Below are 17,626 nucleotides of genomic sequence, written 5' to 3' on the forward strand. Positions count from 1 at the left end.
AAGTTTAGGGGCTTTTTTAATTTTACTAAACAGAACAAACAGAAGAGAAAGCCAGTACACCCAAGGAGAAAATATCCTTAACTTCTGAAAACCAGCGACTCCCTCCTTGCTACTCCCTTTGTCGATTCTCCTTTCCATCTGGTCAATAGTAAACAAAGGGATGTTTCTCCTGTATCCAATCAGTTGCTAAGTTTTGTCCTTTTCTAAAGTCTCTGCTCTGACCCTGCCACACTACCCTGGTGCAGACCCTCACTGCCTCACTCCTGAGCTATTGCTGATTGGTCTCCCTCACTCAAGTCTCTCTCCACTATCAAAATGGCTATCAAAATGATCTTCCTAAAGTACATTTCTGACTGACCTTGTCGTTTCCCTATTCAATAAACTCCAGTGGTTCCCTATCACCTCCAGGATCCAGTGTAAAATCCTCTGTTTGCCTTTGAAAGCCTTTTGTAACTTGGCCCCTTCCAATCTTTTCTGACTTCTTGTGTCTTACTCCCCTCTCCCCTTTGTGCATTCTGGGATCCAGAGACACCAAACTTCTTGCTGTTTCTCCAACAAGACCCTTCATCTCTAGTTCACTTCAACTCTGCCTTGGCTTCACTGGCTTCCTTCAGGTTTCATCTCAGATCCCAACTTCTAGCAGCCTTTCCCAGTCTCCCTCAATGCTAGTGCCTCTCCCCTGAGATTATCTCCAATTTATTCTCTCTCTCTATTTTCTTGGACAGAGTTATTTGGATGACATCTCCCCTATTTAACTGTGAGCTTCTTGAGAAAGACTGGTTTTTTTGCCTTTTTTTGTATCCCCAGTGCTTAGCACAAAGCCTGGTGTATAAAACAGGTGCTTAATAAATGAGATAACTGAAATCTTCCATGAAAATATAGTAAAAATTATTCAAAAGAATAAACAAAAGGAAAAATCTTTAGGCTGGGCAGGTGAACTGTGCTTTGAAAGAAACAAGTTCCAATGATGTGGAGGTGAGGAGGCATTGCATTTCAGAAATAGGGGACTACATGTACAAAGATGTGGAATATAGATGAGATAGCTTACAGACCCTGAGCTCTTGAGATAGCTAACAGCTCCTGGAAGGCAGGTACTTGTAGTTTGCCTTTCTTTGTATCCCCAGAACTCAGCACAGTTTGTGGCACATAGTAGGCACTTAAATACTTGTTGAATGATTGACTTATCATATTGAAGGAGGCTGTTGAAATAGTCCCAGGGGCAACTAGGTGGTGCAATGGATAGAGCACTGGCCCTGGAGTCAGGAGTACCTGAGTTCAAATCTGGCCTCTGACACTTAACACTTACTAGCTGTCTGACCCTGGGCAAGTCACTTAACCCCAATTGCCTCACTAAAAAAAAAAAAAAGAAATAGTCCCAGTGGGAGGTGAAGGTGACCTGAGCTAGGGGGAAAGATGTGAGAAGGGACAAGATGGAGTCAAGGTAGACTAAGAAATGGGATCTGGCAATTGATTGCATGTGGGGGAGGAGAGAGAAGGGAGAATCAAGGATGACTCTTAGTGATGATGCTCTGTGGGACCTTCCACAGAAATAGGGAAGTTTGGAGGGCCCTGCTTCCTCTAGGCATCTTCAGGGGTGCAGGGAGCAAGCTTTATGACTCTTTTCACCCGTAATTATTTATAGCATGACAAGGCCTTTGGATTTAGGGTCTCCCTGACTGGCCCTTCAAATGCCTCACTCACTACATGCCCTGGTACTCCAGGAAAGAGGTAGACTGGGCTGGAAGGATGTTAGGGAGAATAAGAGCTTGAACCCTGGGGGTAGGGAGTTTTCCCTCTCTAGTCCTCATCTCTGTGGGCCATTCTTTTTTTTTAAATGTTTCATTGATCTTTATTGTCATCTCCCAATGACTCCCTTAACCCTAACTATATGCCCAAAGAACCTTCATTTGAAACAAAAGCAAAATACATTGGCTGCATCTGAAAATGTAGTTTATGTTGCACCTGTAATTCACCACCTCTCTGATGAGGCCAGAGCCATGCTTCATCATCAGTCTTCTGAAGTTATTTTTTTTCTTGCATTGATCAACATTCTGAAGTTTCAGTGTTGGTATCCTTTACATTTACCATGGTCTTCCTGTAAATTATTTCTCAAAACCCATTTTTCATGACACAAGCCCTTTTCCTTACAAGACCTCAACGTTTGTACAATATTTCTTCTCTGGTCATAGTGTCTCTGACAGAGTATGATCTGATGCTTTCTCTCAGAAGGGGAAACTGAGGCAGCAAAGGGAGAAGAAATTACCAAATAATCATAGTTTCTTCCCACGATTCCAAATTGAATAAAGATGAATTGAGAGTAGATATCCATTGACTGAGACATCAGGACTGTTTGGAACCAGAAGGTCTATGCGACAGAGATGGAGGAAGAGCAGGATTGTTGGATTTGAACTATGAGATCTGGAGTAGGCTAAAGGGACAGGTTTTCCCGTGGGGTGGTTTTTCCATGTTAGGTTGTCAGCTATTCAATTGAACTGTCAGTTGATCACTCAAAACAAAATCTATTTGGTTAGTTAAGATCAACAAACGGTTCCCCTTTTCCTACTGCAATAGGTAGGCAGATATAGGTAGAAAGATATAGCACTTATTAAGCCTGAAGCAGGCTAAACAGTACTGTTCTAAGTCCCCATGATGGCTAAAGTTCCCTACCCAGTGCTTTATCCAGTGCATCTAGCACTTGCAATGTGCAAAGCAATCTGCGAGTTACTAAATTGGTAGGGATGGGATGTGTGACCCGGGGCCAGAAAGGTTTGCTCAAGCTTTACTCAGCTCAGTTCCTCTTTTCAATCATGCCCTTCAGACCTGCAGCAGAAGCAAGAATTCCCATTACTTCTCTGTTGGTCAGTTCCATGATGATCCTAGCTGACCCCTGTGCTAAGTGACTATTCCAGTCCTATCTCTTTATCTGCCCCTTTACTTCTGATTCCACTAGCAGTGGGCGTCTTGAGCAAGACACAACGGCAAAGGTGGTTGTAATTTCTCCCCAGGGCAAGGGAGTTCAGGCAGATTCTTGGAAAGAAACAGGTTCCCACGATTTCGAACAGCAGGACAGGTGTGGGGGGGGACTGAGAAGGTGTGTCCAGTTTCCCGTTGCCCCCTGGGGGGTACCACCCTCCCAACTGTTCCAGATTTGGTTCTCCTACACACCTAGGCCAGGTGGTCCCTTACTCTAGCATCCCCGCTTAGCTGGGGGTGGGGGGAAAAGGGGGGTGTTGTGGTTCCTTTTGGTCGAAGACTCCTTTGCTCCCTAGTCCTCTTCTTTATCACGAGATAAAGGCTCTCACGAGAGGTCGGGTAGGGGACAAATAACAGACATTAGTAAACCTTTGCATTTTGAGATGTTAGGATTAAATGGGTGGGGGTGGGAGGACAGAGAGCAGTGACAGTGGGAGGAGAGAAAAAGTAGAGACTAAAGCTCAGGGGGGCAGGGCAATGGGGTGCTTAATGATTTTTGCTAAAGATCCTTATGAATAGTTTAATTCATTCACTTATTTCTAGGTCCCAGAAAAAGCTCCACACAGCCCAGGGATCGAAGCGGGGCCTGGGGTGGGGGCGGGCGGTGCAAGGGGGAGGGGTGGTGGTGGTGGAAGGTGATGGGCCAGCGAAGGCTGGCCGGCGTGGCCGGAGTGGCCGGAGTCGGTGCCTCCTTTTCTCGGGCCCCCACATCTGGCTCCAAGCTCCAGAGTCCCCAGGGCCGCATGTTTCTGTGCTCTGGCCCGATATTGTTCTCCGCTCCGCTCGCCTCAGCTCTGCTGAGCTCTGACCGGCCCGGGCGGGGGCGGGGGCGGGGGCAGGAACGCTACCACTCCAGCCTCCTCCACCTCCCCGCTCCTCTGCAGCCTGATTGGAGGAAAGTTTCGGGACTGGGTCGCGATTGGAGAGTTCCGTCGGTCCCCGCCTCCCTGCCCATCCCTCCCCTAGCCGCTGGCATCCCCCGGCCCAGGTTGAAAGTGGCCGGCGGCTCGGCGGTCAGCGAGGCTTGGTGTTATGGGGCTGGGTGGCAGCGCCGCTGCGCCTCTCGCTTTCCCCCGGCTCTGAAGCACCTCCGTTGGAGGAGATGGGGGGCTGCGGTTAGCGGAGGCTAAGGCTCGCGGGTTGCGAGGGTCTGGGGATGCGGCTCCAGCTGTTGCTGCTGAGGCGGCGGGGCTGCGGCTCCTGAGCGCCCCGGGGCCCCAGGGCTTGGCTCCAGCCGCCCGGCCATGCCGCTTCCACCACTGCTCTGGCTACTGGGCTGCGGCCTCCTGGCCTCCGCGGCCCTTGCCAGTTACTCGGAGGATCAGTGCAGCTGGAGAGGGAGGTATGGACGCCCCCATCCCGATCACGCTCGGCCTCCTGCCTTCATCCCTCCCCCAGTTCCGACCCCCCCCCATCCTCCTTTCTCGCCTCTTAGTTTATCCCCATCCCTCTCTCTCCATCCCATCTCTCTTTATAGGAAACGTTAGAATATTTACTATTTTGCCCCCTTTCCCTGAGCTGTAGGAGAGGGAAGGAGGAATTTATAGTAATGTGGTTTTCTCTAAAGATAGGGTGGGAGGGAAGAGGTGGGGGGCGCCCCTTCTCCCGACACAGGGAAAGGGAGGGCTTCCCCATCTTTAGGATGTCTCTCCTAGCTCAGGGGGATGTCCTTTTGCGTCCTACCCCTGGTACGTGGAACTAGCGGCAATGGGGAATGGGGTGGTGGGGAGCAGGGGGTTGCGTGGATTGAGCACTGAGGCATCTCCAAGGAGAGGGCGGGGCTGGCAGGCAGGCGGGAGGAGGGAGAAGTCACGAAGTCAGCTTGGTTTTGTTCTCCTAGGATTTTTTGGCGGGTCCTGAGGTGCCCCCCCCACCCCGTTTCATCTCCCCACTACATACATATGCACACACATTCTCCTCTCAGTAGGGGAACCTGTCCTCCGTCTCCTGGCATCCCGAAGAACTTAACCCACCCCTGCACTTTCTTCCTCCCCTCACCCCCCATAAGGGTCTTTTCCTCCCCTGAGTCTCAGGAGCTGAAAGTTAACCCAGACTTGTCCTCTGATTCCTAGGAGCATGAGACTGAGACAGGGATTTAGGAGTTGTGATGATAGATCGAGGGTATTTGAAATGGGTTCTAAATGACTGAGCAGTATGGGGACGGGAGCACTAAGGAAAAACTTAGTCAGCGCATCCCCCACTAGGAAGGGATAAGAGAAACCAGAGATGAAGAGGACAGAACCCTCTTTGTGAAGCTGCCACTCTCATCCTCTTTGCTGCTCTGGTGGACTGTCCTCATTTCTTTCAGAATTAGTGTTGGTGGGAAGGGAATTAGGTTTTCTTGTAGGATTGAGTCTCAGAGGTGAGGGCATTTCTAGGAGAAGGTTGGAAAACTATGTTAGACTTGAAGTTGGGGGGGAGAGGGGACTCCTGCCCTGTCCAAGAGCTGTTGCTAGTGAATGGTTCATTTCTCATTCTTGAGAGAACATGGGATAGAGGTGGCTGTAGTCACCAGAGGGTACTAAGAGGATGAAGTGAAGGGACTAAAAATGGGGGAGCAAGAAGGCCTAATCTTGGCCAATCACTCCATTCAGTGCCAGATAACTGCAGAGTACTCGTTTTGATCCCCAAATTGGGGGATGGGAGAAAATCAAACTGGAATCTAGTCCTGGCCCTGCCCTTAATTCAGTGAGTGATCTTGGGCAAATCCATCCCCATGTCTGGGCTTAAGTTTCTGACTTTCTAAGGGAAGTGCATTCAGACTACATTTCTGAGAGCTTGTTGATTTCAAGTTTGGGAAACTGGGGGTAAGTGATAGGATAAGTGATCACCTCAAGCTTCCCAGCTTCCTCATGGCCAACAAGTCATTGTAGCCAGAATGGAAAGTTATACACATAGTTTCTGTACTGAGCCTAGATCTTGAATAAATGAAGATCCCCACCTACTCCTTCCCCCTCCCTTAGTCCAGTGTGAGGCAGATGTGTGAGGATCTTGGGCTGGGATGCTGTCGGCAGGGCCCCTGGGAGGATTAACATTTCAGGATCCACAAATCGCTGATCAAACAACTTGTGGGGCCTGAATCAGCTCTGAGGCTGAGCAACTGGAGAGACAAGGGGGGCTGAGGGGCCTCAATGCAGTCTCTGCCTTAAGAGCATCTTAGGATGGAAGAGACATTCAAAGTTCATCTAGTTCATCCCCCTGTCTGAAGTCATGACATTTTCTCCTCTTAACTCATCTCCAAAAAGAGACAAGTTGGCACTGGCATCAGGTACCACTCTTTCCCCTGCCTTTACTTCTTCATGTAATCTTAGCGAAATCCCTGCTGCTGTTACTTAAACTATTCCCTGGGAAAACAGCTGTTCTCTGTCCCTCATAAGACAACCTTCTATTGGCTTAAATGTTCCCGCCTGCTCTGTCTGCCCTGTATCTTCTAGCTTCCTGCTATATCTGCCTGCCTGCCAATCGACCCCCTGCACCGCCCTCCCCGCCCCCCAATACATTTACTGGGTTTTCTAGTCGCCTTGTACATACATCTGTCTGCATCACCCAGTATATCAATGTCTATAGCAACTGGCCCTAGCTTGGAGCATGAACCCTGGGAGGACCAGGCCAAGGACCCTGCTACCCTTTCCCTGGTTTTAGGAAGTTGGGTTATATTTCTTCCAGCCCTAAATAAGGAAAACCCTTCCTAACAGCTGTCTAGAAGTGGAAAGGGTTGCCTTGAGAGGTAGTGGGTATTCCATGGGTTGGGGGCCAGGGGGAGATGGGACTGGAGGCCTTCAAGTAGAAAGAGAGGCTGGATAACTGGATCGGTGCTTTTGGAGAAAGGATAGTGATTTTAAGTAAGGAATTAGACTAGATAACCTCTCTGAGATTGTGACAATAAGGCAGACTTGAGACCATTCTGCCATTAACTTGCTATGGGGATAGAGCCCTGGGCATGGAGTCAAGGAGACCTGAATTCAAGTATGACCTCAGACGCTAGCCATTTACTAAATCTCTTGTCTGTTGTTTCAGTTTCCTCATCAGTAAAATGGGAATAAAAATAGTATCTAACTCCCAGGGTTGTGAGAATCCAATGAGGTAATATTTTAAAGCACTTTACAAATCTTGACATGCTATATAAATGCTATTATTGTTAATTATCATTTCCGGCCCCATCCCCCCCTTTTTTTGTTTTGTTTTGTTTTTTGCTGGGCAATTGGGGTTAAGTGACTTGCCCAGGGTCACACAGCTGGTAAGTGTCAAGTGTCTGAGGCCGGATTTGAACTCGGGTACTCCTGAATCCAGGGCCGGTGCTTTATCCACTGCCACCTAGCCGCCCCTCCCATCCCCCTTTTTTGAACCTCATTTTCTTCATCCTTAAAAATCAGAACTTCAGCCTCTCAAACAGAGCCTTGGTTTCCCCATCTGTAAGGTTTCTTCCAATTCTAATGGTCCATGATCTTGTGAATCTGATTTTGTTTGCTCAGTGACCCCTGCAGGGCAGCCTACACAATGAGAGCTATCCATCCAAAAATGAAATGGGCTGCCTTGGGATACAGTGGCTGGCCCTTGCTCAAGGTCTCCTGGCAAAGGGCTGGACAGCCCTGTATTCAGTCTGTCATAAAGAGGATTCTCATTCACATCCAGGTTGGACTAGATGACCTGCTTCTGAGGGTTCCTTTCCATAGTAAATCAAGTGATTTTTTTTTTTTTTGAGGGCATAGGACAAAGTAGCAGAGACTTTTATTAGGTCACTGCTGCGTGACCTGGCATTGGGCTTGAGAAAGCTTTAGGGAGAGGGGAGGGCTAGTGTTTTTTTCTGATAGTTAAGATTCCTGTGGCTAGCTGTATTGTGGTCAGGATTTTCACCAAATCCTACCCTTTTCCCCCCTACCACATAGAAGGGAGCAAGTTTCACATAGAATCACAAAATTTCAGTTGAAGAATCTCAACTAGGCCAACTAAATCCATCCATAACCTGAAATAACAAATCTCTCCACTAAGGATTCTTGAACCTGGGGTCCATGAACCTGTATTTTTTAATATTTTGGTCACTGTATTTCAAAATTATTGCTTTGCTATGTAATCCTGAATACTTTTATGTTTTTAAAAACATTGTTTGAAGAAAAGGGCTCATTACACAAAAAACATTAAGAACTCCTACTCTCCAACATCTCTGACAAATGTCACCTGGCTTTTGGCCCAAGACTTCCATCGAGGGGGGAATCCACTACCTCCCTAGGCTGACCCACCATCCTTTGGATAGTTTTCATTGCTAGGAAGTTGTTCTTTATCCTGAGCTTCTTTGCAACTTCCTGTTGCTCCTAAATCTACCTTTGGAAGTCAAGCACTGTCTAATAGCTCCTTTGGACAGCTTGCACTTCCTTGAAAAGCTTTTATGTTCCCCCTAGACATTCCTGGTTCCTTCTTCAGACTAGACATCCCTGGTTCCTTCAGCTGCCCTGATCTCAAGCCTCACTCCAGTTTTCTGCCCCTGGACAGATCCCAACTTAAACACAATATTTTTCCTAAAAGGTGGTGTCCAAAACTGAACGCTGTATGTGCTCCATAGTGGTCTAACCAGGACAGAGGACAGTTGTGCTTTCCTCTCCCTACTCCTAGACACCAAGACTCTCTCAACGCAGCCTAAAACCACATTTAGTATTTTGGTTTGTCTGATCACAAGGACAATTCATTTTGAACTTTCCTGGTCCATGACTCTCTCCCTCCTCAGATGTTTCAGGTGTTTTTTCTTTCTTTCTTTTTTTTTTGGCAATGGGGGTCAAGTGATTTGCCCAGGGTCACACAGCTAATAAGTGTCAAGTGTCTGAGGCTGAATTCGAACTCAGGTCCTCCTGAATTCAGGGCCGGTGCTTTAACCACTGCGCCATCTAGCTGCCCCCCTAAGATGTTTTTTCAGACAAAATTGTGTCAAGTAGAAGATCCCTCTCCATTTTGTATTTATGATGTGTGGCTGGGACTGGGACTGGGAGCCGGGAGGCCTTACTTAACCTCTCTAAGCCTCAGTTTCTTTTCCTTCTTTCTTTCTTTCTGAGGGGCAATGAGGGTAAAGTGACTTGCCCAGGGTCACACTGTAAGTGTCAAGTGTCTGAGGCCAGATTTGAACTCCGGTCCTCCTGAATCCAGGGCTGGTGCTTTATCTACTGCGCCACCTAGCTGCCCCCTCAGTTACTACATTTATAAAATGGGGATACTAACTCCTGCTCTTCCTACTTCAGGGGGCAGTTGTGAGACTTACAGATGTTATAGGGCTTTACATAAAGGCAGATGTGAAGTGCTGTGGGTGCTGGTACTGCTTTGTGGGTACTGTACTGACCCTGTTGGTGGGGGGGTTCTTGGCAGTGGCTTGTCCCAGGAGACCAACAGCGTGGAGCAGCTATCCCTGCATTGTGCTGAGGGTTCCCTGGAGTGGCTGTACCCAGCAGGTGCCCTTCGTCTTACCCTCTCCCCCAGGCTGCCCCCAGGCAGTGCTGGAGCTGGCCAGAGTCCCAGGCATATCACAGCTTGCATCAAGTCCTCTGGCCCCTTCCGGGGGGCCCAAGTCTACGTGGAGAGAGATGGACTCCTGGAGTTGCTGTTGGCTGAGGCCCAGGGGCCGCCCAGAGGCCGGTGTGTCAGCTGGCAACCACAGGAGAGGGTAGCACTGTTCGTTCAGTCTACCCCACACCGGGACATCAGTCGCCGAGTAGCAGCCTTCCGCTATGAACTTCGAGGGGACTGGCACCTGCACCTTCCCCTGTTCACCCACAACCTTAGCATGGAAGGTGAGGAAGTTAGAGGCCGTTCTGGCCTACTAGGGCTGGGGTACCTTTCTGATGGCACCATTTACATACCTAGTTCATCTCCCTCCTCTACCTCACCACTGTCCTTTGAAATTAGAACTGAAACCTGTACCCTAAAGCAAGGTGTTTTTGAGTCAGGGAGTTAGAAATTCTGGGTCTTCTTGCCAGCCCATGTTGTAGCTGACTTGCCAAGCTAGAGCATCCTCTAGTCAGTAGAGGTATACCTTCTTAGGGCCTCAGTTTCCCTTAACTCTTAAATGGAAATAAATGGAAAATAATAGTGCTTTGAGATCATCTGACTAAACACTGAGATCAGGCTGGGATCCTGGCTTTAATTTCTTTCTTTTTTCTTTTTTTTTTTTAGTGAGGCAATTGGGGTTAAATGACTTGCCCAGGGTCACACAGCTAGTAAGTGTCAAGTGTCTGAGGCCGGATTTGAACTCGGGTACTCCTGACTCCAGGGCCAGTGCTTTATCCACTGTGCCACCTAGCTGGCCCCTGGCTTTAATTTCCTTCTTTTTTTTGCAGGCAATAGGGGGTTAAGTGACTTGCCCAGGGTCACACAGCTAGTAAGTGTCAAGTGTCTGAGGCCGGATTTGAACTCAGGTACTCCTGAATCCAGGGCCGGTGCTTTAACCACTGCGCCATCTAGCTGCCCCCCCTTTAATTTCAAACCCAGTGGTGAGCTATATTTCTTTTCCTTCACACCACATGAATTCATTGTCCCTCAGTTCTTTCACCTGAGAAAAAGGTGATCTGTCTTTGTACTCAGTGTGACTCACTCAGGTATTAGAAAAGACCCTTGGCTGGAATAAGATCAGGAGAAACTAGAGGAAGAGTGAAAGGAAACAATGACCACAGTGGCCTGGAGTGTCTGTGTTTGCTGGCCCTGGGGAAGAAGTTTTGTGAGGTGGGAGGGCTTGATTGCTCTTAAGTAGGTGGAGGGTTGTATTAGCAGTATTCTTTAGTAGCAGTATTAGTGAGCACAGCTGCTCTGAATGTTCTAGGAACCTGGGCTGTAGAAGGAGGGATTCAGGTTAGACATGAATTTGCTGACTGCAAGGGTTTCCAAGGGAGGCCATAGCATCTACCCTGCATTTGTTTGAGGGAAGTGTAGGCAATGACCTCCCTGGGGTGTTTGGAATACAGTCCAGTTCTGAGGCTGGATGACCTCTCAGACTTCCTCTCAGCCTTAGTATTCAGTGATTGGGCCTTGGGGAGCATGTGGGAAGCCCTGCCTTGACCCAAGGCCTCCCATTGCGGGAGGAGGAGTAACTTGAGTCCCCTTCTCCCCTCTGCCTGAAGGGGGGAGGGGAAGAAGGAAGAAGAGAACCGGGGTTAGAGTGTGCTCCCTACAGGAGCTGGGGGCCCAGAAGGGGCTGTAGCCCCATGACCTCCCTCCTCTCATCCCTCCGCCAACCCCTGCATGCCGCCAACAAAAGTCCAGTGTACTATCTGTGGCCTGGCTGCCTGGTCTCCATGGTGATATGGGCACTCCCCCGCCATCTCCCCCGCTGGGCAATGCAGCTCATTCCCATCCTTTGAGAGCCCCATTGCTGGATATGATGGGATTAGCCCCACCCATCCGCTGAGAGGGGGTGGGAGGTTTAGGGGAGTGGGGATAGAGAGGAAAGGATCTGTTCTCCAGAGGCCTCTGGTCTTATCCCATATTGCCATAATTTTCTAAGATGCCCCTTCTAAGGATCTCAGATGTATTCTGCTTGTCATTTAGGCCAAACAAAGGGATTGAGAGCCTTATGGAATCTTTTTGAGGATGAAGGCTAGAGTCATAACAACAGTTAGGGACCAGAAGCCAGGAGTCCTGGCCTAAAGAAGGGAAACCTAAAACTGTATGCTCTTATAACTAATGTAGAAGTTGTTGATCTTGCTATATGAGTTAGAAGTATGAAGCATATGCTATTGTATACACACATCTCTACATGTGTGTGTGTGTATGTGTGTTTGGGCTCCATTGAATTCAGGGGAGCCTCTGGAGGTTTACACTTGCATGGAGCAAGAGGAAGCCAGGGCAGAGTAGGAAAAGCACTGACTGGACTTGGATTCCTTTCTGGTCTCTACTCTGTAACTAATGGTGTCACTAGAGGCAAGTTACTTAACCCCTCTGTACTCCTTGTCTGTAAAGTGGGAATAATAGAACTAAAGTGCTATACAAATGGGAATTATCATCGAGAGAATTCCAGTTCAGCTGGAGGATTCTCTGCCAGAGGGGCCCAAAATGACTTTAGCCCCCAAGACTAGGGTGTGGACGGTGCTGTCCCCAGTCAGGCTTTTTCTTGCATAAATGACCCTTCCTCTTCCCCGGAGGGGAGGGCTAGTTGGGCAGAGAGGTGGGGGGAAAGGAGCCTGCTCCAGCCTGTCCACCTCATGCTCCTGTCTGTACCACAGGGACCTGTCGCCCCTGCAGTGACGCTGAAGTTCTCATGGCTGTGTGTACCAGTGATTTCGGTAAGTAGCTCTTCGGCCCCCTCAGGCTTGCTCAGTTCAGTGTCTTGTCCCAGCTCCTCCTCCCCCAAAGTCCTTTCCCCTTCCCAGGATTACTCTGGGCTTTGATTGGACTCTCCCAGCATCTTCCTTGGCCACTGTCCCCATCCTGCTGGTGTTTGCCCTCTTTCTGCTGCCCTTTTGTCTGAGGTTTCCTGGGAGGGAGAGAAGCTATTTGTTTGGAACCCCCCAGTAAGTATAGTTCCTGCTGCTAAAAACGGGTCCAACCTTTGATCTGTGCCTCTGAGGTGACAGAGGAGGGAGAGTGGGCAATGGGCTTGGGGCTGTTACAGACTTGGGGACCCTGAACATAGAGGAAGGACTTAAGGTTCACTGTTCTGGCTTTGAGGAAGCATGGGGAAGGGGAAGGGGAAGGGGGGAGGGGAGGGGAGGGGAGGACTGTATCGCTGAGCTCTATTCTTTTAGTTTACAGAATAAGAAGGATGTTCAGCCTTCCCAGGGGAATCCTAGAGATAGAAGGGTGATAAGCAGCACATCTGGGCTCTAGCTATAGATCATACTGTCCAGGGGATCCTGGGAAGAGGAACAGGGGTTCCTGGTCGGGATGGAGGATGGGGGGAAGGGCCTGACCTAACCAGGGTTTGCAGGTTGCCCAGGAGAGTGGGCCCAGTTGCCATGGGAAGTCAGGGAGTTTATTAGTTCCTTTGACAGAAGTCCGGAGACTGACTCTTCAGCAGAGTTGGCTGAGGGGAGAGAGAGAGAGAGAGAGAGAGAGAGAGAGAGAGAGAGAGAGAGAGAGAGAGCGCGAGCGAGCAAGCACGCACACGAGGGTCAGAGGTCAAATGATCTAGGGGGTGTTTGGAGCACGCAGGGTCCATTGTTGGGGAAGTAAGTTTAATCCAATTCAAATTGGATTGCAGTCTGAGGCCAGGGGTTGATTATCAACTTCTCTGACCAGAGTCCAGAGACTCTTCAGCAGCTATTATTACTACAGATTTATCTGTATCAAGCATCCTTCAGGTTCCTTGATGTGTTTAGTGACAAGCCCACACTTTACCATACCAACCTCACCGTAGAATCCTATTATTCAACTGGGGACATTGGATTTTTCAACTGAAACCAGAAAGCAGTGGACTGCCATGGATGGGCAGGGCTGGGATGGGATTCATGAAGGGAGTCATCAGTTTTTTAAAAATTGTTTTTATTTTTTTTTTAAGTGAGGCAATTGGGGTTAAGTGACTTGACCAGGGTCACACAGCTAGTAAGTGTTAAGTGTCTGAGGCCGGATTTGAACTCAGGTACTCCTGACTCCAGGGCTGGTGCTCTATCCACTGCGCCACCTAGCTGCCCTGAGTCATCAGCTTTTTTTTTTTTTTTTTTTTTAACAGGGCAATGGGGTTAAGTGACTTGCCCAGGGTCACACAGCCTGAGTCATCAGCTTTTAAGAAAGCTGCAAGTGGGAAGAGAGAACTTCTGGCCCCCAACTATTCACTGTCTTTCCTGGGGCTGGTGCTAATGATCCCTCTCACCTCCACCCTTTTCTCACCTCTCTTGGCCCCTTTCCCTCTGGGCACATGTGGGTCTTTGTCCCGTCTAAAACTGTACAGAATTGCCTAGAAACATCGAGTATTTTCCTGTCTCTTCTGGCAGTGGTTCGAGGGACGATCTGCGGAGTCACTCATGACCAGGAGCTGCAGGAGTCGGTGATCAGCGTCAGCACTCCTCGAATCCATCGGCAGAAATTCCCATTATTCCAGCCAGCTGAGTCCCCCAGCCAAGTGTCGGGTACCATCCGCACCCCTTTGCGCTGTGGCGTCAGGCCTGGCCCTGGCATCTTCCTCTTCACTGGCTGGAGCCATTTTGGGGAGGCCTGGCTGGGCTGTGCTCCCCGATACCAGGATTTCCGCCGCATGTATGAGGCAGCCCAGGCTGCTCACCATAACCCTTGTGAGATGGCCCTGGATTAAGGCTCTCTGAGGTTGGGGAAAAGGCAAAGAAAGGACCCCACTTATCCTCTGATCACTGTTAAGAAGCTATCAGTACCCAAGATCGTTGCTATCTTGAGCCATCTGTCCAGAGGTGCTGTAAGAAAAAGGAATTGCTTTGATCCTGGCTTTTGTTTTAGGAGTCAGCAAGGTTTAACAACCAGCACATTCCCATGCATCCTGGTTGAAAGGTGTTCCAAATGCAGTGTGAATGATGCCAGTCTTGGGAGATGTCCAGTGGGCACACTCTGGGTGATTAATTTGGGGTGGGGTTAGCCTTGGGTGGGAAAAGTCAGTCTTTTCCTTGGGAGAGATAAGGGATCACTCCTTGTGTAGACCTCCCCCACCACTACCACCACCACCAAGGGGACTACCACCAGTGGGTAGGTGTTACCTATCCTGCAGATCTTACAAATCAGAGAGGCCTTAGAGGGGGACAATGAACTGGCCCATCACCCTAACTTCCCCTTTCCAGGTAGACAACTGCTGCTAGAGCCCGGGATACCCCAGCTTGGTGGGCATCTCACCTTGGAAATGACTTAATGGATTGGGTTAGGAAGGGCAGGGATGGGAGGCAGAATGATGGAGAAGAGGCCTTGGGTGCACTACAGTTATCCTGATACCAAATGTATGTACTGACAGTGGTATTTGAGGGGAACTAAACTCTCTGCCAAGTGTGCCTGGCTTAGTGGTTTCTTCTGCTTTCATTGGAGGTTAGGGGCTTGGCTGGTGGAAGCATGGGAGTGGGTAACAAGGCCAGGGACTTTGGTCCTGGTTATTTCCCTCCTCTTTCAAAGGCCCCTTCTCTGTCTGGGTTCTCCAGCCTGCAGAGCCTCTTCGCTGGGGCTTTGGGGAAAGGAAGGTTTGGGGGTGGGGTAGGCTAGGGTGTGAAATGACTTGAAGAGAGTCAGCTCCCTTTCCCTTGGTACCTTATTTATTATGTGTCCCCTTCCACACACCTCTTCTCGCCCTGCCTTCCAAGCCCTTGGTGGCCTTCACTCTACAGTCTTGTACATGTTGTTTCTATTAACCTTTAGTCCTGTATTCTAGGTGTATGACAGTCCATATATAATAATAATGCTGGCCATCCCAGGGCACAGGCACGCTCTCAAACACAGGTTCTCACACCCACCCACATGCTCCTTGCGCATTCTCTCTCATACTCACACACATATTTTCTTTCTTTCTCTTGCACTGAAGTTGCCTCACTTCTCTCAGTTCCTGTATTTTATAGCCGCCCACGATGGGAGCTGATAAATGGGTTAAAAACTCCCACGTCCACACACACACACACACACACACACACACACACACACACACACACACACACACACACACACACGGGAGAACATCTTCCCCCAGTCACTCTTCTCCATCTCTGAGAACTGAAGCTGGAAGGATGGAGAGATTCCTGGAGGTTGAGCTCACACTGGCCACCAGCCAGCAAGGCAACTGAGGGATAAGGAAGAGGAAGATGGTCTCCCTTAGAGCTCACATCTATCTCAGAGAGACAGATCGGGCAGACAGACTCGGTTGTCAGAGTTCTCCTAGGTGGCTTGGTTAATCCAAAATGAGTAAGGATGCCTGCAGAGAGCATGTGAAGCACAGAGGGAGGCAGAGAAATTGGGAAGATTAGCAAAAAGGAGTGAATGTTCCCTAGAAAGAGCTAGATCCAAAGCCTGTTTCCTTGAGATTTAGAGCATCTTGTGAATGGAGGACTGGTCTGAAATTCAGAACTCCTGGAGTTTGTTGAATTTTGTCTCAGCTTTGACTCTGAATGACTGTTAAAGAGTCATTTCCCCCTTTTAGTGCCCTTAGTCACCCTATCTGTAAAATGGGGATAGTAATCTTTGGCTCAGGCCCATCTTCCTGGGCATGAATGAGAGGATGTCTATGATGTGCTGGGAGCTCCTCAGGGGTGGGGGACGTGAGATGAATGCTCAATAAGACCATAGGCATTCTGTCTGGATACTTGCTAGAGAGGAGAAAGTGGGTTTGCAAGAAAGACTAGGAGAATAAGTCAGGTCTGGGTGGGGCAAGGGGAGCGCTCTAAATTTGGAGGACAGTGTCAGGATGTCTTGTGGACTGGGGAGGGAGGGAAAAGGGAACAAGAGGGAACCCCATCTTTGGCCCAAGCTTGGCCCTGGAGGCAAGGGCTCTCGCCCTACTTTCTGCAGTCCAGCACATTCCAGGGAAGAATGTGCCACTTGTTGCTGAATTTCCTTGCAGGGGCCGAGGAACTGTTTCACCCAGCTGGGCTAAGGGCTCGGGGCTCTCCTCAACCCCCCCCCCCCCCCCCCCCCCCCCCCGCCAGCCCCGGAGGGGGAGCCACACAATGGGGTCTCTAAGGAGATGTTTCCCGCCACTTCCCCCCATTGTCGCCCTTTCTCTCCCTCCCCCATTCCTTCCTCCTTGCTCTTTCAGGCAGATAAAGGGCTGAATTGGTGAATTGGTGGGTTACAAAGAAGAGGCGGCACAAAGCCTGAAAAGAGGCAGAGGACTGTGGCTGCTTCCCCTGTCTCTTCCCCCCCCCCAACTATGAAGCCAAAGCCAGGAAGAAGGATGACCCCAGAGTCCCTCTGGTGGCATAGCTGACTTCCTCCCGGTCCCCAGTGACAGGGAGAGAACAGATCTTCCCCCCACACCCTCTCCATGGCTTCTCAAGAGACTGAGGAAAGAGTGCCTCTTGGAAAAAAAAAACACAACACAACAGCAGCTGGAGTTATTTTGGAGAAAATGCCAGGATCATATATCATATCAAGGTTTCCCTCACCCCCTTCTGAGGCCCCAAGGTACTCTTGGTGGAGATAGAGTTGGTACCAGAACAGGGAATTAAGGACAAATGTGTGGGGGGAGTAGGGGGTTCCCTACATGAGTCCCTAGCCCCTCTCATTCTTGCTGTTTCCAGGCATTAGGGTCTAGAGACTATGTCTGAGATGATACCTGGGGAGGTAGGATGCAGCTATCTTGTAAAGCAGCCTCAGCTAAGAGCCTCATCTCCATGACTTCAGGCTCTGTGGCTCAGTTTTGGCCAGGGAAGAGCATCTTCCCTAAGTTTCCAGAGAGGCCATACTCTGGCCCACCTTGTCCTGGGCAGTTGCATGCCAGTGTCTGAAACAATCTGTTTACTGGTAGTCTTTTCAAGAGATGGCAATCAGCAAATATTGGGGAAAGACTTTCTATGATTTAAGTGAGGATTCTGGGCTTGTCTGGCCAGGGCTGAGCAAGATTCATTGCAGAAAGCTTGAGGCTGGAGTTAAAGCCCAGAATCTGTTCTCATCTAGCTGTGGCATGAGCTGGTTACCTTGGGCAAGTCACTTCAATTTTGGTCTTAAAAAACTAAAATTAAGGGCTTAAATTGGTTGATATATAAGGTCTCTCCCAGCTTTAAATTAGTTCTTCCCATGTTGCTCACTA

At 49.4% G+C, this 17,626-nt stretch overlaps 1 protein-coding gene across 1 annotated transcript; it reads left to right on the top strand.

Moving 5' to 3' along the window:
- Positions 1 to 3,953: 3,953 nt before the first annotated feature.
- METRN (meteorin, glial cell differentiation regulator) lies at positions 3,954 to 16,507 on the top strand. The gene is made up of 4 exons (XM_043987350.1): positions 3,954 to 4,315; positions 9,322 to 9,743; positions 12,168 to 12,227; positions 13,875 to 16,507. Exons 1-4 carry the CDS (start codon positions 4,218 to 4,220, stop codon positions 14,189 to 14,191), a joined length of 897 nt encoding a protein of 298 aa, XP_043843285.1. The 5' UTR covers positions 3,954 to 4,217; the 3' UTR covers positions 14,192 to 16,507.
- The last annotated feature ends 1,119 nt before the right edge of the window (positions 16,508 to 17,626 follow it).

The sequence above is a fragment of the Dromiciops gliroides genome, chromosome 1, assembly GCF_019393635.1.
Source record: "Dromiciops gliroides isolate mDroGli1 chromosome 1, mDroGli1.pri, whole genome shotgun sequence".
Classification (NCBI taxonomy): Eukaryota; Metazoa; Chordata; class Mammalia; order Microbiotheria; family Microbiotheriidae; genus Dromiciops; species Dromiciops gliroides.